Source organism: Aspergillus affinis (genome assembly GCF_023601865.1).
Source record: "Aspergillus affinis strain CMG 70 chromosome Unknown NODE_135_length_96101_cov_83_922457, whole genome shotgun sequence".
NCBI classification, from domain to species: Eukaryota; Fungi; Ascomycota; class Eurotiomycetes; order Eurotiales; family Aspergillaceae; genus Aspergillus; species Aspergillus affinis.
In genome coordinates, this window is record NW_026515916.1 from 21,922 (window position 1) to 46,036 (window position 24,115).

Genomic DNA, 24,115 nt, shown 5'->3' on the forward strand with positions numbered 1-24,115 from the left:
GGGAACGGTGTAGGCGGGATTGCAGGGCGACCGTGGGCCCGTCAGACCGCTGTCGACTGTCTTGATGTTTTCGTGATTCCTCTGACGGTTGCGCGACTGCCCGACAACCAAATAAAAAGGCAAAACTGAGCATACCTACTCCGAGTAGTCAACTCCACTCGGCTGCTTCGCTTCGCCTGCCACTGGGGAAGTTTCGGATTGATTGAGCTCTGGATCTTTGGGCCGCGAACCGTCGCACCACGAAGGTTTCCACTGTTTCTGGAACGTCAATTGATTTATTTTGTTCGCGTTAGTTTGGCGTTAGCGTTGGTCTAGCGAAGTAAATAACTACTCACCAGAATAATAATATTATTATTGCGTTCTCCTGTCGCTGGTCTTTTCCGCTGCCCTGCCGCCTGCCGCCCGTTGGGTCGGTCCGTCCTTCTGATTGTTACGGAGCATATTATTAGGTATGATTCCCTATTACTTGGGTAATGGGTATGCTGTGCCTATAGAATGTTGGAGGCCGTCCAGATCCTCGGAAGGCGCGGAATCACCGACCAACGCGCTCGCCTTTGTTGGACCTGGCTTAGTTGAACGGCTCGCCGTAGATCCGATCCCTTGGCCTTTGGTGGCTTGCTCGTTTCTTTTTCTTTTCGTTTCTACGGCTGCCTGGTTGGACAAATCCGACTATGGGCAGTTCTACTGTACTCCATACCTCGTGATGGGGGTCTCGTTCTCTTCCCTCTTCTTCACCAGTTGGATTCCGAGGGAATAATCATAATAATAAAACAAAGATAATAATAATAATACTCAACGAAATAACATGGCTGACATCCCCCTCGGGCCCGGTGAAGTCATGGGCAGCCTCGTGGCAATTCCGCTCCGCCAGCAGCTTCTTGGTAGTCCAGACCGCGTCGGTCTGACCGAGAGGCACGCCCTGCCGTCATCGGCTGGGAAGGAGCGTCGAATGAGCAGTCGCCGGGAACGAGGGAGAACAGACAGACAGAGAGAGACAAAGATCCAGACTTGGGTGCGAGTCACTTGACCCCGTCAGGTGCCCTTCTGGGCCAGCTCCCCTGGGGCCCTGTCTACCCGGAGTATACTCTGCGTCTGCATCTACCCTGCATGCCATGGGGATACATAATTACGATTAATTAATCCGGAATCGGGCACTCTCCCTCTCACCGTGAAGAGTCAATTGAGGGCCAAAAAAAAATCCCTTTGTTTCACCCACCGCCCGAAGCGGGGCCCCCTAGTGGGAGAGGGTGAAGGCAGCCATACTCTAACTCGATGCAGTGACGGAGACGAAAGGAATTCGGACAATTTAATATTGATCTCTTCTAGTCGCGACGTGAGATTATAACATTAATCTTGACCTGACAGTCTGCCTCGGCGCATGTGCCAATCACCACCGCGACCACGATAACCGACGTCGCGGCCGGCTCCACCGCATCGCCAGAGACTCCCAATGCTTGCCGTGAATTGGACAATTGGCTGCAACACCATCCCGGCAAACTCTCTTCTGTAACAGTCGGGCCATAGGCGGAGCTGATTCGATCTAAGATCTGAGGTCTGGAGGAGGGCGGAAGGGAAGAAGGAGAGGGACAAGGGAGTCAGCCTGGTCCGACCAGACCACCTCCTTTCCTCCCGACCAGGAATTACCTCCTTCACCGTCCTCCCCGGTCCATTGTCCGACGGTCCAACGTTGTCCGACAACGCTTGGCGAGGGAATCCTTCGTGGTTGAGCCGCCTCGTGCGACATTCTTGGATCGACACCGCCGTTTCCAGACCCTTCTAGATCCGTTTCGAGTCCGGCTGACCCGGCCCATGGAGCATTATTGGATCTCGATTGGGGTCTCTCGCTTTTTGAGGCAACCCAAAGTCGGGCAACGGTCGAAAGTCGAGACTCGAGGAGCTCTCTGGCCTGCCTCCGTTGAATGGCCTTTTCCCTAGTCGCGACTTGTCACGTCACCGCTCCACAATCGAACCACGAAGAGGCCTAGAAATCATACTACTAGTACTAAGGCCACTAGAGTCGGGACTGAAATCGGTGCAGACCCACGATCCTAGCAGCAGGATCGGAAACCGTTATGCATGCAAGCATGCAAGCAAGCAAGCAAACCAGACAGGCAGATGAGCACCGACTTCTAGAGCAAGCCAGCTAGCCAGGTCTGGCCATCCCGTCGGACCCATGCCAGACGCTCGGCAGATGGCAGCTCCCAAGGTTTGACTGTGAAACCCCAGCATCTACGGTTCGTGCCTAGATTGGGGTCGGAGATCAGTATGATCGACATGGGGCAGGCGTTTCGAGGTCCCCCCTCCCCCTTCGATCTGACAATGCATGTAACTGTGGCTTCTGATTTTTAGGCGTTAAACAGCGATCGAAGCACGAGCCAGGCTCCAAAAACCCCGATGGCCGACGCGACCAGCAGCCCGTTACCCTCCCAGGTCAAGGCCAGATACGCTAGACCGCCGACCGCCAGCTCCTTCCTGCGCGCCGCATCACGTTTGCTCTCCCAAGCCGGATCGATCGGGAACGGCGCGGTCGGCGCGGTGCCATCGCCCGGTCGCACCGACGTCAGGGGTACCGACACCGAGAGCGCGACGGCGCGATGATCAGAGGTGGGAAAGAGCGGTAACGCCCGATACTCGCCTGCTCGGACCCGAGCTTCCTCCCTGCCCGTGCCCGGCGGCGTTTCCAAGTATAAGATGCGGTCGCACCAGCTAGGCCATCGCGTCCTCGTCCACAGCCCGTCCGGCGAGTCGTCGTCGTCCTCCGACGTTCCGACCCGCGCCGCCGCCCGGCGTGCAGCATGGGTGTACTTGTACGTGGGCGCAAAGGTGATGGGCGCCTCTGACAGGCCGTGGAAACATCGGGATTGTTTCATCTCCCGTGTGAGCTGATCCTGCCGCAGCAGATGCGAGTAGTGCCGGGGGCTCGTGGGTTCCACGTCGTTCCGCGGAAACCGGTCTTGGTCCTCCTGCCGCGGCGAGACGTTGGCCGTGCGGTAATTCAAGTCCCCTGCCAGAAAGAGATAGCTTGTAGGCGCAAAAAGACGGCGGTCCTCGGCGGCGCGCCGACTCGACGTAGGATCATGTAGCAACGTCTCCCTCTCCGACTCGTCGCCTGCGCGCTCGCGATCGCCCCTCGTCGCGGCTGGCTCGGGAGAAAAGACCAGTCTTTCCACAATACTACGCCAATCACTATTCCTGCGTTCCACTGCATGCTCCATGGGCGCTAGGTGAGCGGCGACGAAGGTGAGGTCGGCGGTGTCGTCGGGTCCGTTGGGCATCGCGACGGCCAGCCGTGCGCCAACGGCGCCTTTGTTGCCCATTTGCTGGACCCCCAAACCGACCCCGGCAGTCTCGATCGATGCGATGCCGTCCGCCACGTCCGACCGGGCAAATACCAGGAGGCCTGTCATGCCAACATTCTCCGTTGCGACCGTGACGTAATGACACGCCCAGCGCCGGGCTACCGCAACATCCACCAGCCGGGAAAACGCACTCAAGTATGGGGCCAGGAAGGAGTTGCCGAGGAAGGCATAGGCGATAGGAGCGATCTCCTGAAGGCTGAGCACGATGAGGTCGGGCGGCGGCGGGGAGCTGACGTCGTCGGTCGGAGGTAGAGCGTCGAAGAAATGGGGCGCGAACCGGTCGACATCGATGGGGTTTCGAGCGCAGTTGAAGGTGAGGGTATAGAGAGAAAGGGAGTCTATCATTTTGGCCGATCTGCAAATTCAGATAAATGTCAAAGATTAGTCTGCAGTTAGTAGAAGCCAGAGGTGACGCCGAAATCCAAGGCGAAGACGGCGATGATATCAACGGCGGGCGGTGACCTCTGCCGCCCATGTGACGATCGGCGGATCCACTTCCCCTTCTGCTTTCTAGTACTTTGTCCTTTACTTTGTGTATTGCCTCAATCATCATGCTTCATTCACATCGACATTCCCCGAGATATTCGAGAGTACCTGAATTGTATACATGCTTGGATCATAACTTCCCCCGCAACCCCTCGTCCTCCAGCTCTACCAGCAACATCCCTTCCGCCACGTCTTCTTCATCGTCTTCCATCTCATGAACCCATCGGGCTCGCCCCGTTCGCGGACTGCGTACTTCGAGCTCCATTTTCATCTGTTTGACAAAAGCCACAACCTGATTTTCGGCGATCGTCTGTCCTGGTTCAACCAGCAGCTCGATCAGTTTCCCTGACAACGGCAGCACAATGTGTCGCGGGTTTTGCGTGTCTCCGCGGCGATGAGACGACGAGACCAAGGCCGAAGCTGCCGTGGAGGTCGCATTAAGTTGGAGTCGGTAGGCCGCAACTGAGGATACCGTAGTATATTCGACCTCCGCAGCCATGGAAGTGGGAAAGTCATTCTGAAGAACGCGAGTGAGTCGAAGGTGCTGCTGCTCTTTCTGTTCGACACTCCTGTTCAGGGGCTCAAGGACAAGAGACCAGGCGTCTCCGCGTCGGAATAGCGGGTTCGAAGTGGGAACATAAGAGCCCGCAGTAGACCGTGACAATGATGGCTGAGAGGCTCCACGGCTGATTGCCTGGGAGATGTTTTGCCCCAGTTCAAGAGCTGGGTGGAGCTGTCTCTCGAGCCACTGCGTATCAATATTGCCTGCTAAAAAGTCGCCGTGCTCCACGACTCCTCGCAAAAGGTCAAGATTTGTTTGCACACCGCAAACCCTTGTGTCGGCCAACACGCGGCGAGACTTCGCGACTGCCGCCTCCCAGCTGAACCCGGTGACGATGATCTTGGCGAGGAGATTATCGAAATGCGCACCCACGACTACCGGGCTCGATCCAGTCATGTCTACATGCGTATCGACACGGACGCCGTGTCCAGTCGGCACGGAAAATTCGGTGATCTTGCCCATACCGAGGGAGAATCCTCTGCGAACGTCCTCGGCACATAGTCGCAGTTGGATAGAATGCTTGTGTTTCGGCATCGAAAGATTGGACTCCAAGCCGATCTCGACAAGGGAACGCCCTTGAGCGAGTTGGAATTGAGCCTGCACCAGATCAAAACCGGTGATAGCCTCGGTGATAGTGTGCTCCACCTGTAGACGGGGGTTGATCTCGAGGAAATAAAATTCATTGCGCTGTTGGTGGACCAGGAATTCAACTGTTCCCAGAGATCGATAGCCGATAGACCTTGCGATGCGCAATGCTGCATCGATGACCTGCTGGAGCAGATCTCGATTCGAGATCAACGACGGGGCGATTTCGATGCTTTTCTGGAAACGCCGCTGGACACTGCAATCGCGCTCCCATAAATGGCGGACGTCAGTACCATCACCAATCACCTGCACCTCAATGTGATGAAACCCGTCGACGGCAGCCTTTTCCACGAAGACTGTTTGGGACGGCGATTCTTTCGTGGCTCCGCGAATGGCGTTCTCCAGTTCACTCTCTTGACGCACTAATCGAATCCCTCTCCCTCCACCGCCATCCACTGCCTTGATCATAACTGGGTAATGGACTTGGTTTGCAAAGGCCTGGATCTCTGCCATGTCAGAAGTAGCGTGTGAAAGAGCCGGTAAGACTGGCACGCTGCATTGCGCTGCCAGTTGTTTTGCCTGCAGTTTATCACCCGTACGCTGCAAAATCTCGGCCCCAGGCCCTATAACCGTAATGGCAGCATCGTTCATGCGACTGGCGAAGTCGGCACTTTCGCTCAGGAAGCCGTAGCCCGGATGAACTGTGTCGATGCCATGTTTACGGCACAGCCTGACGAGAAGTGAAATATCTAAATATGCTGCCGGTGAAGGCAAGGGCACAACATGATTGGGGGCAGCAATATCGCAATGAGAGCGATCGTCTTCAGTATATAGAGCGAAAGTCTCAATGGATGGAGAGAATTCGCGCGCAGCTTGAATGATTCGGACGGCAATCTCGCCTCTGGCTCGTCAGCTTCCATGCCGGGAGTCAACTGGGCGCAAATTACCTGTTGGCAATCAAAAGTCGCCGAATGGGTCGAACAGTCATTTTCGATCAGCGTAAAAAAAAAAGGGAGAAACTGGACTGGTCCCCGTTCAGTGAAGCCTACCAACACTTATGTCTGTTGGGGAATTCCCTCGGACCTCGGAGAACGAATATTAACTAACAACCCCTCAGAGCGCGAAGGATGCAAGACACGATCAACATTCGGGGGGCACATTCCTGATTCTTGAACCTTCAACTCTGGTCAGAATAAATGCGCGAAGATGCCAGACGACAAGTCATCGGCGAAAAAACGCTTGGATCAGGTCAATTCGCACCTTACATCCCCCCGATTACCCCCGGACTACTCCGACGTGCTGGACCAGATCCACACTCTCCGCACGATCGCAGCTACCCCGGATCCCACTCGAAGGGGGTTTATCCGCCAAAAGCAAGCCGGCAAACTTTGGGTTCGGGAGCGTCTTGACCTACTGCTCGATCGCGACAGTTTCCGAGAAATTGGCTCGGTGTCCGGCACGGTGATATGGGAGAAGACGGGGCCTATGCGAGAGAAGCCCGCGTCGTTCATCCCCAGCAACAATGTACAGGGAATGGGAAAATTGCGTGGTCGCCGAGTGCTGCTGACTGCGGATGACTTTTCTCTTCGCAGCGGGCATGCAGATGGCGCGACCGGGGGGAAGACCATCTATCTGGAGAAACTAGCACTAGCATTGAAGTTGCCCGTCGTGAAGCTGGTTGACGGCAGTTCTGGCGGCGGCAGCGTGACGACAATTCGCACGGCAGGTTGGAGTTATCTGCCATACGTTACCATGTACAGACACGTCGTGGATCAGTTGAACCAAGGGATCCCCAATTTGGGCGCGGTTGTTGGACCCGCCGTATGTGCTCCCCCTTTCCTCGCTCGTCGCAGCTCCTTTCGCCTTCATCCACCGGCTAAGTGAAGCTGACCCTGCTAGATTGGCCTCGGTGCCGCACGCGTTGTCTCATGTCATTTCTCGGTCATGGCGGCCGACGTCGGTGCGCTTTTCAACGCCGGGCCGGAAGTCGTAAAGGAAGCGACTTTCGAGGAGGATCTAGATTTCCAAAGCCTGGGCGGGCCCATGATTCATTGCACGAATGGCACGATCGACAATCTTGCTGCAAACGAAGCTGAATGCTACGAGCAGATCCGCACGGTGCTTGGGTTTCTACCCAACAGCGGCCGAGAAGCGCCCCCGACAATCGTCAGTGACGATCCAGAAGATCGCGAGGACGAGGCGCTCCGGCGCATTGTCCCCCGTCGACCGACGAGGATGTACAACCCGCGCGTCATCATCACAACCGTGGTGGACAGAGACTCCTGGTTCGAGATCGGGCCGCTTTGGGGTCGGACTGCCATCGGGGGGCTAGCGAGACTGGGAGGACGACCGATCGGGGTGATCTCGCTGAACTGTGAGGTCAACGGAGGGGCATTAGACGCTGCTGGAAGCCAGAAGCTGACGCGGTTGTTGAAACTGTGCGATGTGACGAACCTGCCGATTCTCCAATTCATCGACGTCCGTAAGTTGGTCCAGACCCTGGTTTCTTTCACCGCAGATGCGCTAGTCTAATCTATGCACATAGCCGGTTATGCCATAGGCACCGCAGCCGAACGTGCCGCGACAATGCGCTGGGGAGTTGAACTCGGCAAGGCATACTTCAGCACCACCACGCCCCTATTCAACGTGATAACTCGACGAGCGTACGGCGTGGCAGGAGGTCTCATGTTAGGCGCGCGCGATCCGGTCATGCAGGTCGCCTGGCCGTCAGGCCAGTGGGGATCTCTGCCTCTAGAAGGCGGCATAGAAGTCGGCCACCGGCATGAGCTGCGAGAAGCCGAAAAGGCGGGCCAGAAGGCAGCCCGGTACGAGGAGCTGGAGGAGGAATATCGACGGTTGATGAATCCCGTGCGTACGGCGAATGCGTTTGGGGTGGAAGAGATTATTGACCCTAAGGATACTCGACGGGTGTGCTGCTCGTGGGCGCGTCATGTTTATGAGAGCATGATCCCAGAAAGGTTGGAGAATCGGGCGACAGGGAAGATTCATCCTGTCTTTGCCTAGTTGATTCGGCGTCAGCTTAATCACCACCAACTTGACCACTCCGGAGGCACAGAGCGAGAGGAATCTCCCCTTGCCTTCCCATATAGGTTTATATCACCATGACCTGCACTATGAAGATAGAGTTCCTTGCCAGTACACCAGCACCAAATATGAATCATTAAATAAGTACATTCCAAAATTATATACACGAAGATCCTAAACAGCAAATCAATCTATACATGAGCCCACCCCCAAGGTCTCAAAACCTGCATCTCATCAATCAAGCAGAACGAGCCCCGTTCTTCCTGTCCATGTTTCAATTCCCACTGCGCCACGCGCTTTTGAACCTCTCTCCTACTCCGATTCACGCCACTCCATCGTCTCAGTCGATTCTCCCACAGGCCTGCCCAGATGTTCCAGGTCGTGAGCCATTGCTCCCCCGGATGAACTGCCTCGTACGCCGCGCCGTGGTATCCCACGCGCACTCGAGGGTTCACAAAGACGCCCGACAGGGTAGAGAGCGGATTATCCGCGTGGATGAGACAGCATTCTGAGCCTTCGAGATGCTCTTGAGCCAGGGAATCGGAAATCCCGCGAAAGCGTAGAGGGTTCTCGTGTGCGACGAACGGGGATGCGCGCATCGCAACTGAATCCGTGAGTCGGGATCCTCCGAATAGACGGAGGGCGAATAAAGATCAACTTACCGATTCCGTTCCAGCAGCTTGCCACAGGAATTGGTTCCATGCGCTTCAGGGCCTGTCGGGCCACGGACGAGTCAAAGTACGGCCACGTCTGCATGATGGGCTCGTGGCCCTGGAGATCGCGCAGCGCGAACGTGTCGTAGTAGGCTGGGGGGTGCGAAAAGTCCAGTGAACAGGCGGCGGCATACTTGCCGTCCCGGGTTTGGAGGAGTTCAAGAACATCTTGCGTCTAGTGTACTCCGTCGGGGTCAGTTGTGTCGCTATGGGTTCCACAACGGGTCCAACGTACCGTGAACACCACGTCGTTCAGAAAGAGAACTCGGTCAAAGTATATGCCCTGCTTCGCTAGGTCCACTAGCGGCTGGAGGCTCAGATTCCGCAATCGCGATAGATATGGGATGCGACGGAGTTCAGAGCCTGTCTGTTCGGATTGTAGCCATCCGTCGCCGATAGGAGGCTGGACGATCTCATCCTGATGCGTCACGTCGGAGAGCGTAACGTTTCGCGGGACGCCGAGGGGGTCCAGCATGCGATCCAGCTCGACGAGGGCCCCCTTCGTGTTATCGTAGCTTCCGCTCTCGTAGATACTGAGATAGACATTCTCCGGGCCCAGGGTCTGGACCAAGTCCGTAACGGCTTGGTTCCAGTAATTCCGCAGAATCCATTCGTTGTTCCAGTGGATGCCGACGATGAACACGCGCTCGGAGTGCTGTTGGGATTTGCGCGAGAGGCGCTCGTCGTCAACGGAGACCAAGGGGGGGTCGAGGCGGCGCTGGACGGTGGTGATTTCGGCGGCGGTCCAGATGAGCAAGAGGATGAGCACCGTCTGCAAGACACGTCGGTAGAGTTGAGGGCGACGGAGAGGGTCCGGGCCCGGCCGGGAGATCAAACGCATGGATCTGAAGGAGAATCACACAAAAGAGGTGGACGATTAAAATTGGGGGTGTCGTGATTGGCATCCATCGTGAAGATGATCGTCTTGAAGGGATGAGCACAGGGGTAAAGACATGGTGGCCGGTCCCCACCTTGCCAAGGGGGTGGATGATTACGGCGCAGTCATCACATCTTAGACTTTTGGGTTTTGGAGGCTGTCATCGTGGTGGGGAAGTCCTTTTGGAAGAGGCGTCGTTGCAACGTTTATAGGCGAGTCGGTGGAGGTCGTTGAGTGTTGATTGTTGACAATAATGAAGCCGAAGCATAGCGCTGCCCCCCCCCTGGTCGACAATCAGAATGATATTAAAACTGGATATGAACTGCACAGTCGGCACCAACCATCACAGAACGAATGACACCGTTCGAAAGTCTAGACTCAGCCGGAAATTAGCCAGGGGGCCTGCCATCAAATGAGATAGCCGAATCTCCACCAGTCAGACTAGGGAAAACTTCCATAGAAATTGCCCCCAAGAAGTGGAGATCCGGAGATTACGCCTTGGCGCTCTCTTTGGCCGTTGCTTTTAGAGCTTCGTCCGAGATGAAATAGGCTCCCAGCCCTATCTCGCGCAGAATTCACCGTCGTTCGTCGCTGTTTCATGCCCATCATGGCCTTCACCGTCGTCAACGGCCAGATCTATACCCCCGGGTTGGCGATTGTCGACGCGCCGCAGCCCAACACTCCGCTGGGCGGAGGCAAGTACCGCTTCGTCCTAGTCCGTTGCTTCCCTTCTCTGATTCAGTGGGAGTAGACACGCTTCAAGTCGCCATCGACGTCTCCGGCAACGGCCAGCTCTCTCACGATTCCTCGTCGGACACCGAATTCCACAACATCAACCTCTTCCTCACCTCCACCGACACCTCTAAAAACTTCACCATCTCCAATGGCACCTCGACAGATTCTGACTCCTACGTCGGCCCAGTGCTCGACCTGGAACCCTCGTCCACCGTGAAACATGTCGACTGGACGTGGCCGGACTGTCTCGTGGGTGACGGTCAAGGGGGCTCCGGTTCCGCGCGAGGCGACTACAACATCTCCATGCACCAGTCCTTCCGGTGGAATGGAACGGACTACTACACGGTGTTTGACCTGCCTATCTCGGTGTCTAACAGCATCGATAAGTCGGACTATCGAGTTGACTGCAAGTTGGTAGAGAATGAACTGCTGGAACCCCAGGAGGTGGCTGGCAGCAACGCCTCCTTACCCGGCCAGCCGTGGATCAACGGGGGAGCAAGCAGCAGTCAGGACGATGACGATCAAAAAGATGATGCGAACAGCCGTGCCAGTCAGGTTCAGCCCGGTCTTAGGCAATGGGGAATGTTTGCACTGCTGATGGGCGGACTGCTGTGGCTCTAGAGGGGAGGGAGGACAGTATATGTATATAACTATTGGTCTGAACATAACAACACATACCCGAAAAGGATAGGAAGACCTGTCATACATTAGAGTAGTTCATACTACTAGTAAGGAACACTACCAGTCGAACAGAGTAGAGCAGTAGAACAGGTCATGGAAGGTGGCAGGTGGAAGATGATCGGCTCCACTTCGGCCACGCCTTCCCCGCACGATCAACAATCCCGCGTTTTTCTTCCCCCCACAAAGCTTCGTCCTCCGTCAAACTTCCCTCGAATCTTCGGTGATATTGTGGGCGCAGAGTTGACCATGGCGCCCGGTCAATGGCAATGCAACGTCTGCCTGGCTCGTCTGAGTCGTCTAGAGCATCTTCGACGGCATCTCAGGTCCCGTATGCAGATCAATCTAAAGCTTCATCGCGTCGCTGACCGAGACAGATGATAAGAAGAGGCCGTTTGAGTGCTGCTTCTGCCGGAAGTTCTTTACTCGAAAGTAGGCTCATACATTACTGCCCGCTCCCCCAAATCCCCGCACTGACATTGTCGGTAGGGATGTGATGAAACGTCATGAACGAGGCTGCAAGTCCAAGGCGAATTTCCCTGTCCAGCAGGACTGCACGGGAGACGAAACCATACCGATTGAAAGCACTGGCGACTTCGATGAACTTCCTGTGCTCCCTTCATCACTGGACTTTACCGCCCTCGACTGGTTGTACACCCCGCATACTCCGAGCAGTATTGAGGTTGCTGAGAGATTAGAGTATCTGGCGTACTTTACCAGTGCAAAGGGAATGGCCACATTCCTAGATCGAAAAACACTCGAGCAGAGACAGAGTCTAGTGCTGAATCATGCAGTGCATGCCTATGCGCAGGCCTTCGGGGAAAAGAAATGTCCTCCGGAGCCATCCTATCTGGATCTGTTGCCCGACCTCGGGAGCTCGACCGACAATTTCTTTAAAGCCATCGAATTTCCCCGAGCAGCTTCAGAGGAATCCGATCCTCTTCTTCCCATAAACGAAGAAATTGTGCAAATCCTCCGTTCTGTCATTTCCACGAAGCAGAATACACACATCATCAAGATAGATTGGACACCAGCAGTTCAAGAGACATGTTCCTCCTTTTTTGCTCCCCAAAACATTCGTCGCTTTCTAGAGTACTTCTGGTCACTGTGGTATCCCAGCTGTCCCATAGTGCACAGACCGCTATTTGACCTTGACACAGCGCATCCCACTCTGATTTGCGTGATGGTCATCATCGGAGCGTGCCTGTCGCCGCGTGATAACGATGGTCGAAATGCCAGGATGTGGATGGACAGTGTCGAGGAGCTTGTTTTTAGCAACGCCTATCATCGCGAGAACCCCGGAGACAGCATGGAATCCGCCATCGGGGAGGACCCAACTAATTGGACGAAAGAACGCTTAGAATGTATTCAGATGACCTATTTGGTTTGCTCGCTACAGAAAAGAGAAGGTTCCACGGATGCACAAGCACGCATTCGAAGGCACCGGCATGCGATGATGGTCACGGTGAGTTACCTAGCAAGCCGGCTTTCCCCCACGAAAACAGTAGAGCTAACAGACAACAGCTGGCAAGGATGATCGGGTTCGAATCTGCCACTCACGGGGGTTTCAACACGAACCATTCTTCTGATGCGTGGTGGCGAGAATTTATTGCCCAAGAAGAGCTGATCCGGTAGTTATTTAATCAAATATAAGAGCAAAGCTGGCAGAGTGCTGATGCTGGATCTAGAGCCCTCACATATGTCTTCCTGTTTGATGCAGCTCTCACCATATTCCACAATTCTCCTCCGCGTATGGTTGTCTCCGAGCTCAAGATGGACCTCGCTTGCCCAGAAGCGTGTTTTCAGGCTGGATCAGCCGAGGAATGCTATGCGCTCCTGACAGAATGGGAGGGATCCATGTTCTGGAGCGAGAGACTTTCGGTATCAGCTATGCTTCGGAAGATCTGCCAACGAGATTTAGATGACTGGCAGGTGCACGAGCTGGCTAGTATGGGAACGTTGAATCTATTCACTACCGTGCAGTGTACGCTCTCCCTGCCTTGACTACGTCGCTTGTGCTGATGAACCCTTAAACCAGCGTTGCATTCCCTCACTTTTCATTTGCAAAATTCGTTGGTCTTCGAGTCATCGTTGCAACCAGTGCAAACTGGGTTGGAAAACTGGAGACGCATCTGGAACAAGCGCCAGCCAGAAGACAAAGACGTACCGAACACCCCCGGGGAGATATGGAAGAAGATTGGGTTTGTGCATTACGCCCCGGAATTTTGGCACCTGGCCCGCATTATCGTCTCCAGAATTCGCTCGAATACCGCAGTTGACGAGCAGTATATGGTTTCGAGTACCGAGACAGGCCTATCAAGATACGACCATACCGATATGAGGGGAGTGAACGAACTGATTATGGAATATCAACGGTTTAATTTAGGAGGTGCTAAAATCGCAACTTGAACGCCTAAAATCTTCCAGGGGGGTCTTTAATTTACGTGGATGTCTGGCCCGACCTTCGCTTGGTGACGGTGACCTCAAAATCAGTTGGCTTGACGAACCAGAAATTCTCCGTGTTCCATTTTTGGCTCCTCACGCCAAATTCAAAATCGCGAACGATTCGCGGTATCAGCTTGGACATCTCGAGGATCGAGATATGCTTCCCAATGCATGTTCGGGATCCAAGGCCAAACTGTTACGCGTTAGTGCTATCCGTTCGACGCTCAACGAAACGTAGCAAGAGGTAAACTCACCGGCATATACATGTCGTTCATGATCTTCAGTCTCTCCGGGGTGTTCTCCGCTTCTATCCATCTCTCCGGTTTGAAGGCTTTTGCGTCGGGGAAAATCTCCTCGTCATAGTGTGCCACCCATGTGTTCACGCCCACTACCGAGCCTCCAGGGAAGAAGTAGCCGCCAATCTCTGCTCCGCCTGCCGGAACTTCGCGCCACAGGGGCAAGCCCGTGGCACTGTGCATACGCAGAGCTTCTTTGATGACGGCCTGGAAGTACGGCATCTCTTGACTTTCTTTGAACGTGACGCGAGCACTGCAGCGACCTTGCACGGTGAAATCATCAATTTCGCGGCGCAATTTCTCCAGCACGACCGGCGAATGCAGCAGGTAGTACATGATGGCCGACAGGCTGATGGCCGTGGTATCCGAGCCGGCAATGACGTTGGATTGGCCCATCATAAAGAGATGATAGTCGGTGACCTTTTCGGGATCTTTGTCTCGCGCTAAAGTCATTTTCTCCAGGAAGTCCTGCGTTTGTAGGGTATCGCTCTCGAGGTTTCGCTTCGGCTGGGCGTTATGCTGTTGGATTCTCTCCCCCACGTACCGCATTATATAGGCTCGACCGCCGGCCCCAGACCAGCTGAAGCGGCTTAGCGGACCGAATAGTCGGGGATGCCATTCAGGATAGATCCCCACCAGCGTGCTGTAGGCCATCAGCTTCTGGAGCGCATCCATGGTGCCTTCAATGTCGTGTCCTTGATCCAGAAACCCTACGCGGGTGTCAGTCTTTTACAATCCTCCAAATAGCCCGTAGAGACTCACCGAATCTCTGCCCGAAGGTGATCTCGCCGATCACGTCGAAGGCATAACACTGGAACCAATGCCCGAGATTGAAAACTTCCCCGCGCGCCGTGAACCCGGACAATCTCTGGGTGAAGATATCGGCACAATGATCCACGAACTGTTCATAGTGAACCAACGAGGTCATCGAATAGAGGCTGGAAAACCTCTTGCGCGTTTCAGCTGTATTTCCTATCAGCACTCTTCCATTTTCTGGTCAGGTCAAAGAGACAACTCACCGTGTCGCTTCACATCGCGGTCGGGAAACAAGGTCCACCGGTCGGGATCGGGGTGCTTCCAGCCCTCATACCAGGCCGCTTTGGCGAACTTGCTGCCCGTTCCGTAGACCGTCTTGATGGCGGTCCGGTCGCTGATACTATAATGGTCCGGGGCGATGCGCACGACGGGGCCGTATTGACGATGGAGACGCACGTTGTCCTCTTCGAAATGACCCCGTCGCACGCGATCAAAGTACCAGAGCTTGGTCAACCGGGTCACAAAGGGTCCCGGGACGGAGGAAAGAGACCGTAAAGTGAAGGTTTTATAGAGGAGATGAAGCAGATGGTAGAGGATCCAGAGGGAAGGGAGGAGGAGAATGAGATACATGTTGGGAGGGTAGTCGGGGGGTTTAGGGAGACAAGAACCAAAGATGTGAAGGGGACCGAGAGGAATGAACCATGATTTTCTGACTTCCTGTTATATAAATTGTCATGTAGACTGGGATCTCACCGGCTGACGTCTACACCGAATCCTGGTGGTGGTCGGCGGGGGCGGGGGCGGACCGCCGAACCCCCGCCGCCACTGCGGAGAGCGGAGAGCGATCGGCTTTATGAGTAGGGGAATGGAATAGTAATCGTGTGCGCTTCATTCAAATCCTATCACTATAAGACTCCAGACCTCATCCTTTAATCGCCAATATACATTGCATAGCCATCCATTAAACGAGAGAAATCCCCGCATGGAAACCAGACCGAAAGAGCAGAGAGAAAATACCAGAAAATAAGAATATAAATAAAAACATAGAAAAGAAAATAAAAAAGGATGCCAACAACGGCAGCACTCGGTGTCAGTATCGTGCGCGCCACTCGCAGAGAATCACGGTTGGTATGAAACAGCCTCCGCATCATCCAGGTTCACCCGCTAAGACGACCGATCGCCCCAAAGTCCAACGATGCCCATCGCCAGGGCCAGTCCGGAGAAAACGGCGCGCACTCGCTGAAAGCGTCGCTCGGTATCCAGCTCCCTCCGCACGCTCTCTCCATTCACATTCTCATCGGCCTCCACGACCACAAGATCCTCCTCCTTCTTAGGCGCCGACTTCCGAGCAAGGAACAAGAACCCCGTGTCCTGGACGAAGCTCTGCAGCCAGGGCTTGAAACCAGCGGCGCGATGGAACCAGTAGTCGAGGGCGTAGGTGCCGAGTGCCGACGTCACGCACATCCAGACCAAGTACGGATGCTTGCGGTGTTTGGGGGAGATGCCGTAGGCGAAGAGCAGACAGCCATTGGCCAGGTTCGATAGCCGCAGGCCGTGTTTCCGGTTGAGGCGCTTAACTTCGTGCAGCGACCGGGCGGCGTTGGCGGAGGTAGGCAGGAGACTTAGAGAGGGCACGGTGACGGCTGATGCGGAGTAGGAAAGACCCTAAGCGATTACAAATTCCAACCGACGCGTTAGCCAGGACGGACGACGGGATCATTGGGGATGTTGTTGGTTGGGCGTGGGACGTACCGTCAATAGACCCAGAGACACGGTGCCGACAAATTTGCTGACGGTGATGGGACACGCCATGACGACGAACCGCTGCGATGCTTGGGAGGATATCAAAGAATGAATGGAGCAGAGGCAAGCAGGCAAGCGCAAGATGGAAAAGTGGATTCCGATGGATGAGTTCCTCGGGAAGAAGAAAGAAGCAGATGAAGAGAAAAAAGAAAGAAAAAAAAGGAAAAAAGTGACGTCGCCGGCCTGAGGCGCGCCCGACGCCGCCAATCACCGCCGGGCCATTGCTCACCTGGTGTCAGTCTCTGGGGAGTCCCGAGTGGGTAGAGAGAGAGTTAGTCGGAGTAATTACTAGTTATCATCTTGCGACACAGTTCCGAGTCAAAACTAAGGAATCCTCCGTTCGATTCCCTGCGATGGTGGTTCGCAAAGACACTGCATAATTATCCTGTATGCACTGATGAGTCAGTGCCCGTGCATAAATTGTCAGGCTCCCGTCAGGCTCGCGCCCACTGCCTCAGGCTAACACCAGTCGGTCCGCAGCAGCCGAGGTACCTAAAGGAGCCGATCGCTCTTTGTTCACCTGCGATTTCTCATCTCATCGCCTCCCTTCGTCGCCTTCTCTTCTGTTTATATTTCTACTCTACCTGACACCTAGACTCCTTCCTCTTTCTATTTCCTCTCCATATCACCCTGCCCCTTCAATTGTTGCCATCATGTCTCTTCCCAAGCCCGAATATCTCAGCAACACCTGGAAGGACGGTCTATTCAGTAAGTCATCCGTTACTATAGCCCAGCTTACCGATGCTGACCCCAACCCAGCGAATAAAGTGGTCTTCTGCACCGGGGGTGCGGGCACCATCTGCAGTGCCCAAGTCCGCGGTCTGGTCCACCTAGGCGCCAATGCCTGTATTGTAGGCCGTAATGTCGAGAAGACCGAAAAGGCGGCGCGAGACATTGCCACGGCTCGCCCGGGGGCCAAAGTCATTGGCGTCGGGGCCGTCGACGTGCGCAAGCTTGAGAGTCTCCAGAGCGCCGTGGATCGCTGTATCAAGGAATTCGGTGCCATTGACTTTGTGATGTACGTCGACCCAACGCGACCCTCTGGGCGCTCCTCGTCTAACATGACATGCCTCGTATAGTGCCGGTGCGGCGGGCAACTTCCTCGCCTCTATTAACCAATTGTCGCCCAATGCCTTCAAGTCCGTGATGGATATCGATGTGCTGGGTTCCTACAACACGCTCAAGACTACGCTGCCCTACCTAGTGGAGTCTGCCAACAAGCATAAGGTAGACCCCAAGACCTGTGAGATTACCTCCAAACCCTCCCTGTAGATTCTTTAGCGAGTCACGATATACTTATCTATCCATTCCCCCTTGCTAGTGACCCCGTCGCCAGCCGGTACCGGCGGACGCATCATCTTTGTCAGCGCGACCATTCATTACAGGACCATGCCCTTCCAGACCCATGTGTCTGTAGCCAAGGCCGGTGTTGACGCCTTGTCGCACAGCGTTGCCATCGAGTTTGGCCCGCTCGGAGTGACCTCAAACATCATCGCCCCGGGCCCCATCGCTTCAACTGAGGTAAGCCCGTCGCTGGGGAATATTCAACCTTCCGAAATTCCTCGCTAACGTCGCGCAGGGTCTGGACCGCCTGCTTCCCTCTAATACTATTGAAGAGTATACTAGATCGCAGCCGCTCGGCCGATTTGGCTCCATCCGTGACATCGCGGACGCCACGGTGTATCTCTTCGCCGACAGCGGAAGTTATGTATCCGGGCAGACGCTCGTTGGTAAGCAGTTCTCTCGCTCTGCGGGTAGCATATGGAAGCTGATATTGGCCCTATAGTGGATGGAGCATCCTGGCGCATGTCTGCCGGAGGTGCAGCATTCGGAAATCTAAACTACCCCGATTTTCTCCTATCGGGAGATGCGGTTCCCAACGTCAAGGGACAGAAGTCGAAGTTGTAAGTAAGTAGTCGCCTGAGCGATCGTATTTTGAATATCTTTTTGTACATACTGCTGTAACTGTTCGGATTTCCCCGCCTTTTCACTCTTTGTTTCGTTCTGTCGTCTTTGTTGAATCCTCAGTTTTACGCGCGACAACGATCGTTGAGGTGACTAGACAAAGAGTCCATATCTTAGGACAATGACCTTGTCACCCAGGTGGAAGGTGCCGTGTACCAAACAATGATGAAGCGGTGTTAAATATCCTTTTCCTCCCGCCAGCTCGCGCTCCGTTGAGAAGTTTGGAATCTTCCATCCCACTAGACCAATGTCCCTTCTGAGTCTATTGTGCATCACTTGCAACGGACTGTACTTCAACGAAGCCTTTGTAATGCTCGTGCATAAGGCTGGTGTCGATATAAATAACGGGGGTCCACGTCCTGGACCTTTCCCCAGACATTTCGCTCGAGAACTATATACCACACCAATCAATTCAACATACTCGAGTATTTACAGTAACCAACGCTATTTACAACATACATTTCTCTACACTTTTACAGCTTTTATTACACCTATACTACACTTTCTAAGCATCATACCGTATCTATAAACTCATTTCCATCTACCCTAACCCCCAAATACAAACTCTAGGAACCATCAACGCGACAGGTCTAGGTCCATCATCCCGCAAGAAAGACAAAAGCAAGCTAACCGTTTATCCAAGGAACTTAGCCTAGTATTGATCACATCATGGCATCTCGGGGAGGACGAAAAGACGATGACCTCAAAGAGCAGTACAACGCTCTAGCTGAGGAGCTTGAGCGCGTCCGAGGGGAATCCCAATCCCTTAAGGAGGCGATGAGCCAAGAGAAGAATGAAGCAAACAAATACAAACGCAAAGTGGTGTCCATCGAACGCCGCTGCACGACGGCCGAGGAGGAGAAAGAGCGGCATTTCGAGGAGAGTCAAAAAAATCTGGCGATGGCTCGGGAGGCGGTGGAGAAGAGCAAGCAATACAAGAGTCAGGCTGAGCGACGTGAAAAGGAAATCTCGGGGCTGCAGACGGACTTGTCGACCTCTGTGGGGGTCACGCAGTCTCTTCAGAGCGAACTGGGAGAGTTGAAAAGCGCCTTTACGAAAGTCGCGGATCAAGCGAAGATTGGAAATGGCGACAAGGTGGATACTGCGAGGATGCTGGTACAGAAAATGATGAGATTGCGGCAGCTCGACAATCAGCTGGAGAATGACCTTCCGACAGAAATGGGGACGGGTGAGGAGGAGGGAAGTGTAGAAGAGAATAGAGCCAGTCATGCTCCCCCCGAGTGGCGGCAGATCGAGGAAAGCGGTCTTCAGGGGCTGTCCTTGGACGACGAGCTGGAGGATTGCGACCAAAGACAAGGTTTAAACAACGAAAGCCCGAGATCGTTCGGCGACGAGTCCGAATCTTCCCAAGACACGGCTCTATTCGATGCAGATAGGACTCGAGGTGGCTCCCCACCCACGGATCCCTCAGACGACGATGACAGCGACGACGAGAAAATCCATCTGCACCATACGAAGCCGGTAAATCTGGCTTCAAAGCCGGCGTGGGATTATTTGGACGGCACGCCTGACGTCGTTCCTAGCTCGGAGACGAAGAAGCAGGAGCATCCTGAGTTCCGTCTAGATCTTTTGGAGCAGAGTGGACCTCGAAAGCGAGCTCGCATTCGCGAACATCAGGACAAGGCCCTAGTGAAAGAGCCCAACCCGTGGAAAGGCAACCAGAAGTCTCGCCTTCCGGTGGATCTGGTGAAGGACCTCTCACGCTTGACGTTGCAGGACAAGTCGGGCAAGAAGCCGCCCAAGCCAAGTGCGAAGCAGGTCAAGTCTCTCGTGAAGCAGCTGCCGGGAAATTCGCATTCCGACAGATTCAAGCATCTCCGACCTGATCGCTTTAAGCGGTCCAAACGCAACAAGCCACCGGCCAGGGACTCGGCTGCCGTCGAGTATACGGTCCTCGTTGATCCGGCCATAGCGCAGAACACGAATCTGTTTGGCAATCAGTCGGCCAATCAGTCGGCCGGTCAGCCTACGCAGGCCGTCCAAGGCAATTCCAGTGGCATCCATGGGAACATGTTCGCCCCGGAGGTACTCGCTCCCCCCGTGCCCGTCTCTCACGAAGCGACTGCCAGCACCGCCAACGTCGTCAACAACAACAACAACGCACCCCTCCAGCAATGGGGCCCGTTGGCAACCCCACCGAAGCCGCGACTTACTGCCCAGCCGCTGCGGAAGTACAAGCCCCTCGGTCCACCCAAAGACAGCCCCAAATTGCCCCGGATCGTGCGCCAGAACTACCCCGGCGCCATCTACCGTCCGACGCCGTACGGACAGGGCGCTACTCGCCTAGATCTTCCCTGGGCGGCATGGATGACGAAGATCCGTGGCGAGAAGAAGCAGGCGTCGAAGGCGACAGGCGGGGCGGCTGTGCAGACCGGCTGGGAGGGCTGGGACTTCGACGTCTTCCAGCGGGGCTCGGACAGCGCCGATTTACTGCCGGAGCAACAGAGGGTCCTGCTGAAATGGCGCATCGCATTTATGGGTATCATGCTGCTGTTCGTTCTCTGGTTTCTCACTCACAGTGATGTTACCATCAGCAACCGGGACAGGTGGATGGAAGTCAACGACGTACCGCGATCAGTTCTAAGGCAGATGCGCGGCCAACCGAGACTCAACTATCGATGGATGGACATAGTGGATTACGAGCTGGTGCGCTGGTCCGGAATCGACCGAGTGGCTTTGGGATGATGGATTCTCGTAGATTGATGCACCCGGGGAATTAGGGCTCCAGCGTCCGTATGGCGTCATCCGCGGGGCAGTCGACCGGCGATAAAGCTCGCCCTCGTCCGGCTCCGCGTTTCATTCCTCTTCCATCTCCTCCTCACATACAGGAGGAATATTTCGACCAAGATGACGGCGACGACCCCTTCCGACTCCGCAATTCACCAGGTCGGCACCACCGACGGATGGCACGGAGTCATCTCAGAGAACGGCCCCTTCAAGCCGGCCGCGGGGCGCTACCATCTCTACATAGGTACGAGCACCGGCCCGAATAGTTTAATTTCCCCTCATCGCTGATAGTGCCTAGGTCTTTTCTGTCCCTTCGCCCACCGGGTCAACTTGGTGCGGCACCTGCGAGGTCTCACGGACATCCTCTCGGTGTCCATCGTCAAGCCGTATCCCAAGGGCGACGCCAACGGCTGGCCAGGCTGGCGATTCCCTCAATCCGACGATGAATACGAGAACGCTACCGTCGACCACTTGTATGGCAGCACCTTCTTGCACGAGATCTACTTCAAGGCCGATCCGAACTACAAAGGTCGGTACTCGGTCCCTGTGCTCTGGGACAAAGAGACCGAGACGATCGTGAACAACGAGTCGGCAGAATTACTACGCTGGCTTCCAACCGCGTTCGATTCCATCCTGCCACCAGATCCCGGTTTCAATCTGTATCCGAAGGCGCTGGAGCCGCAGATCGATGAGCTTTCGCCATGGCTGCAGTCGGATCTCAACGCCGGAGTGTATAAAACCGGGTTCGCGGATTCGCAGGACAGCTACGACCGGGCGGTCCCCGTAGTCTTTCGCGCTCTGAATAAGCTTGAAGCGTTGATTAGCCAGAACGGAGGACCTTTCATCCTAGGACAACAGTTGACGGAGTTGGATCTGAGGACCTATGCGACGATCATTCGGTTTGATTCCATCTACGTCCAGCATTTCAAATGCAATCTGGGCATCATCCGTCACGACTATCCGGTGATCCATAATTGGCTGAAGAACCTTTACTGGGATGTTCGCGGCTTCCGGGAGTCGACAGACTTCAGACATATCAAAGAAAACTGTAAGTGCTAGGATCGGTTCCTCCGACGGATATTGTTTAGCTAACATGGAGTAGACACGAAGAGCCACGGCGATATCAACCCCAAGGCTATCACCCCGATGGGACCAATTCCCAACGTGGAGTCGGGCGTTGAGGAGGATTGGAGTAGACTGCGAATTGGCCATATTGATGTCTAATTTTTATTCTCTAAATTACAATTAAGTATACATAGTATGATCGATTTGCCGCAGCAACATCTAGGGTAAGATATTCACAAGCCGTCGACGGGATAAAAGCACCGGCAAGCCATCCTGTACACCGAACGCCTCACCCAATATCAAGCTCACATGCGTTACGGGTGATGTTCTCGGCCTAGAGGCGCTGGAAAGCTGGGACCGTATGCCAGCTGCTCCAGGCGAATCGATTCAGCCGTGTCACGCCGGCGCTGCGGCAGGATCTGGTCAACGCTGGAATTGCGAGTCCCGGGCTGTCGCGCCGTCTCGCCGTCAAGCTTGCTTGGAGCCGACGATTCGGATTCCTTGGAGGCCCTTCTGGATGCCGGTTGCATGGCAGCGCGCTCCGCCGCCAAGGCGGCGTTGCATCGGTGGCGGACGGAGAATATGGCGGTACCCAAGGCGATGACCCACCAGGAGAACATGACGGGGAGGGCACGGTGCAGCTGACTATCGCAGCCGTTGCTCCAGATCTGGACGAGGACCTGGTAGGTCTCGTGTGCGGGGAGGGCGTATCCCCAGCGGAAAAAGCCCGGGCTCAGTTCGAACGGACTGATAGTGCTGGCCACGTTCACGATGGCCCAGGTGAGAACGCAGAAGGGCATGAATTGCATGGGGACGAAGGTGGTGAGGATGTCCATGATGAGGAAGTTGATATGCATGTAGAGCCAGATGGCCATCCACGACAGGGCGAACTGGTTTCCATTCACCTCCCAGGACTCCCGGAAGGACCAGATGTAGGCGACCATGCACAGGGCCCCGACGAAGGTGTATGCGGCCGAGATACACATGCGTAGCAGCCCGTTCGCGTGCCAGCCCAGCTTGGTCAAGATCTTGAACTGGGCAGAGATGCCGTTCAGAGCCATCATAAAGAAAAACTGCTGAATGATGGGCATGACAAATGACACCGTATTATAGAGCACGCGTGTCCCTTGCTCCGTCACTTTGAGATTGACCTCCGTGGCCTGGATCGGGTCAAGGAGGGCTTGCAACGCAGTCGGACTGGTTAGATTGGCAAAGGAAAGCACGACCGAGGCGTTCTTCGCGTAGTACATCGAGCGGGTGACGGCGAACAGGGTTTGTAGGCTAGAGTAGACAGCACTCATCGACATGGCGGGATACCGGGCGCCGTTCCAGATGTAAGTGAGTGCGTTCGCGCTGTCGTACGGACTCCCGTCTCCTTTCAAGGCCGAGGTGAGGTTCGTCGACGCCTGTGAATTGGCATACACGGCGCCCCAGTAGTCTCCGCTGCAGACCGCCGCTCTTACCTCGCGAGGTGTTGGAAACGTTTCGACGTCGGAGCTTTGCAGCGTAGGGAAACTGTCGCCTCGAAGGGTGGCGTATGCATCGAGCACGGACTGGCCCACGGCACCGCCGTCATAGTCCACGTAGAGAATCTTCATGTTGTGGAAGCGAGTTGAGCTGCGGAACTGCGTCCCATAGAGGTAGGACATATTGACAAGGAACAGGATTTGGAGAAGGACAAAGCTGCCCGCCACGGCCAGAGCAAACTGCTTGCGGACCCCCATGTTGAATATCAATTGGGTCAAGTGGGAGTAGACGGTCGATTTATGAAGGTATCATAGGGGGTAGTTGATAAGGTTGTCGAGGGATGCATGGTTATATATTCTAAGTTATGGGTTTAATATCTTACTTTCGGGGTAGGGGATGTCGGCATATCGGAGGCCGAGTACCGACCATGACGGTGGAAGGAATACCTATAGTACCACATTGACGATCCACTTGTCAAGATCTTTTCTGAGTTTCTGAATGTTCATCGATGAAGATTGCATGAGGAGATG

General features: G+C 54.9%; 12 protein-coding genes across 12 annotated transcripts; 6 read left to right on the forward strand and 6 right to left on the reverse strand.

Moving 5' to 3' along the window:
* Positions 1 to 2,345: 2,345 nt before the first annotated feature.
* KD926_001719 (putative inositol 5-phosphatase) lies at positions 2,346 to 3,704 on the reverse strand (the record flags this gene model as incomplete). Its single annotated transcript, XM_053105297.1, has 1 exon — positions 2,346 to 3,704. One exon carries the CDS (start codon positions 3,702 to 3,704, stop codon positions 2,346 to 2,348), a length of 1,359 nt encoding a protein of 452 aa, XP_052951489.1.
* Positions 3,705 to 3,975: 271 nt separating this feature from the next.
* Positions 3,976 to 5,980, reverse strand: KD926_001720 (putative pyruvate carboxylase; the record flags this gene model as incomplete). Its single annotated transcript, XM_053105298.1, has 2 exons — positions 3,976 to 5,893; positions 5,940 to 5,980. The coding sequence occupies 2 exons, from the start codon at positions 5,978 to 5,980 to the stop codon at positions 3,976 to 3,978; spliced, it is 1,959 nt and encodes a 652-aa protein (XP_052951490.1).
* A 218-nt stretch (positions 5,981 to 6,198) lies between these two features.
* On the forward strand, positions 6,199 to 8,016 carry KD926_001721 (alpha subunit of putative methylmalonyl-CoA decarboxylase; the record flags this gene model as incomplete). Its single annotated transcript, XM_053105299.1, has 3 exons — positions 6,199 to 6,813; positions 6,892 to 7,474; positions 7,538 to 8,016. The coding sequence occupies 3 exons, from the start codon at positions 6,199 to 6,201 to the stop codon at positions 8,014 to 8,016; spliced, it is 1,677 nt and encodes a 558-aa protein (XP_052951491.1).
* Positions 8,017 to 8,228: 212 nt separating this feature from the next.
* Positions 8,229 to 9,591, reverse strand: KD926_001722 (glycosyltransferase family 69 protein; the record flags this gene model as incomplete). The annotated part of the gene is made up of 3 exons (XM_053105301.1): positions 8,229 to 8,641; positions 8,700 to 8,925; positions 8,986 to 9,591. 3 exons carry the CDS (start codon positions 9,589 to 9,591, stop codon positions 8,229 to 8,231), a joined length of 1,245 nt encoding a protein of 414 aa, XP_052951492.1.
* Positions 9,592 to 10,234: 643 nt separating this feature from the next.
* Positions 10,235 to 10,983, forward strand: KD926_001723 (uncharacterized protein; the record flags this gene model as incomplete). Its single annotated transcript, XM_053105302.1, has 2 exons — positions 10,235 to 10,342; positions 10,420 to 10,983. 2 exons carry the CDS (start codon positions 10,235 to 10,237, stop codon positions 10,981 to 10,983), a joined length of 672 nt encoding a protein of 223 aa, XP_052951493.1.
* A 153-nt stretch (positions 10,984 to 11,136) lies between these two features.
* Positions 11,137 to 13,449, forward strand: KD926_001724 (transcription factor domain-containing protein; the record flags this gene model as incomplete). The annotated part of the gene is made up of 6 exons (XM_053105303.1): positions 11,137 to 11,371; positions 11,418 to 11,472; positions 11,530 to 12,505; positions 12,565 to 12,671; positions 12,729 to 13,024; positions 13,079 to 13,449. The coding sequence occupies 6 exons, from the start codon at positions 11,137 to 11,139 to the stop codon at positions 13,447 to 13,449; spliced, it is 2,040 nt and encodes a 679-aa protein (XP_052951494.1).
* A 31-nt stretch (positions 13,450 to 13,480) lies between these two features.
* Positions 13,481 to 15,167, reverse strand: KD926_001725 (cytochrome P450; the record flags this gene model as incomplete). The annotated part of the gene is made up of 4 exons (XM_053105304.1): positions 13,481 to 13,678; positions 13,740 to 14,491; positions 14,544 to 14,744; positions 14,801 to 15,167. 4 exons carry the CDS (start codon positions 15,165 to 15,167, stop codon positions 13,481 to 13,483), a joined length of 1,518 nt encoding a protein of 505 aa, XP_052951495.1.
* Positions 15,168 to 15,701: 534 nt separating this feature from the next.
* KD926_001726 (uncharacterized protein) lies at positions 15,702 to 16,349 on the reverse strand (the record flags this gene model as incomplete). Its single annotated transcript, XM_053105305.1, has 2 exons — positions 15,702 to 16,202; positions 16,290 to 16,349. 2 exons carry the CDS (start codon positions 16,347 to 16,349, stop codon positions 15,702 to 15,704), a joined length of 561 nt encoding a protein of 186 aa, XP_052951496.1.
* Positions 16,350 to 16,993: 644 nt separating this feature from the next.
* Positions 16,994 to 18,248, forward strand: KD926_001727 (SDR family oxidoreductase; the record flags this gene model as incomplete). Its single annotated transcript, XM_053105306.1, has 6 exons — positions 16,994 to 17,048; positions 17,100 to 17,358; positions 17,420 to 17,583; positions 17,662 to 17,861; positions 17,920 to 18,070; positions 18,127 to 18,248. 6 exons carry the CDS (start codon positions 16,994 to 16,996, stop codon positions 18,246 to 18,248), a joined length of 951 nt encoding a protein of 316 aa, XP_052951497.1.
* Positions 18,249 to 18,974: 726 nt separating this feature from the next.
* Positions 18,975 to 21,011, forward strand: KD926_001728 (uncharacterized protein; the record flags this gene model as incomplete). Its single annotated transcript, XM_053105307.1, has 1 exon — positions 18,975 to 21,011. The coding sequence occupies one exon, from the start codon at positions 18,975 to 18,977 to the stop codon at positions 21,009 to 21,011; it is 2,037 nt and encodes a 678-aa protein (XP_052951498.1).
* A 162-nt stretch (positions 21,012 to 21,173) lies between these two features.
* KD926_001729 (putative cell wall organization protein/glutathione transferase) lies at positions 21,174 to 22,277 on the forward strand (the record flags this gene model as incomplete). Its single annotated transcript, XM_053105308.1, has 3 exons — positions 21,174 to 21,297; positions 21,352 to 22,101; positions 22,156 to 22,277. The coding sequence occupies 3 exons, from the start codon at positions 21,174 to 21,176 to the stop codon at positions 22,275 to 22,277; spliced, it is 996 nt and encodes a 331-aa protein (XP_052951499.1).
* A 155-nt stretch (positions 22,278 to 22,432) lies between these two features.
* KD926_001730 (SNG1 family protein) lies at positions 22,433 to 23,842 on the reverse strand (the record flags this gene model as incomplete). Its single annotated transcript, XM_053105309.1, has 1 exon — positions 22,433 to 23,842. The coding sequence occupies one exon, from the start codon at positions 23,840 to 23,842 to the stop codon at positions 22,433 to 22,435; it is 1,410 nt and encodes a 469-aa protein (XP_052951500.1).
* Positions 23,843 to 24,115: the final 273 nt, after the last annotated feature.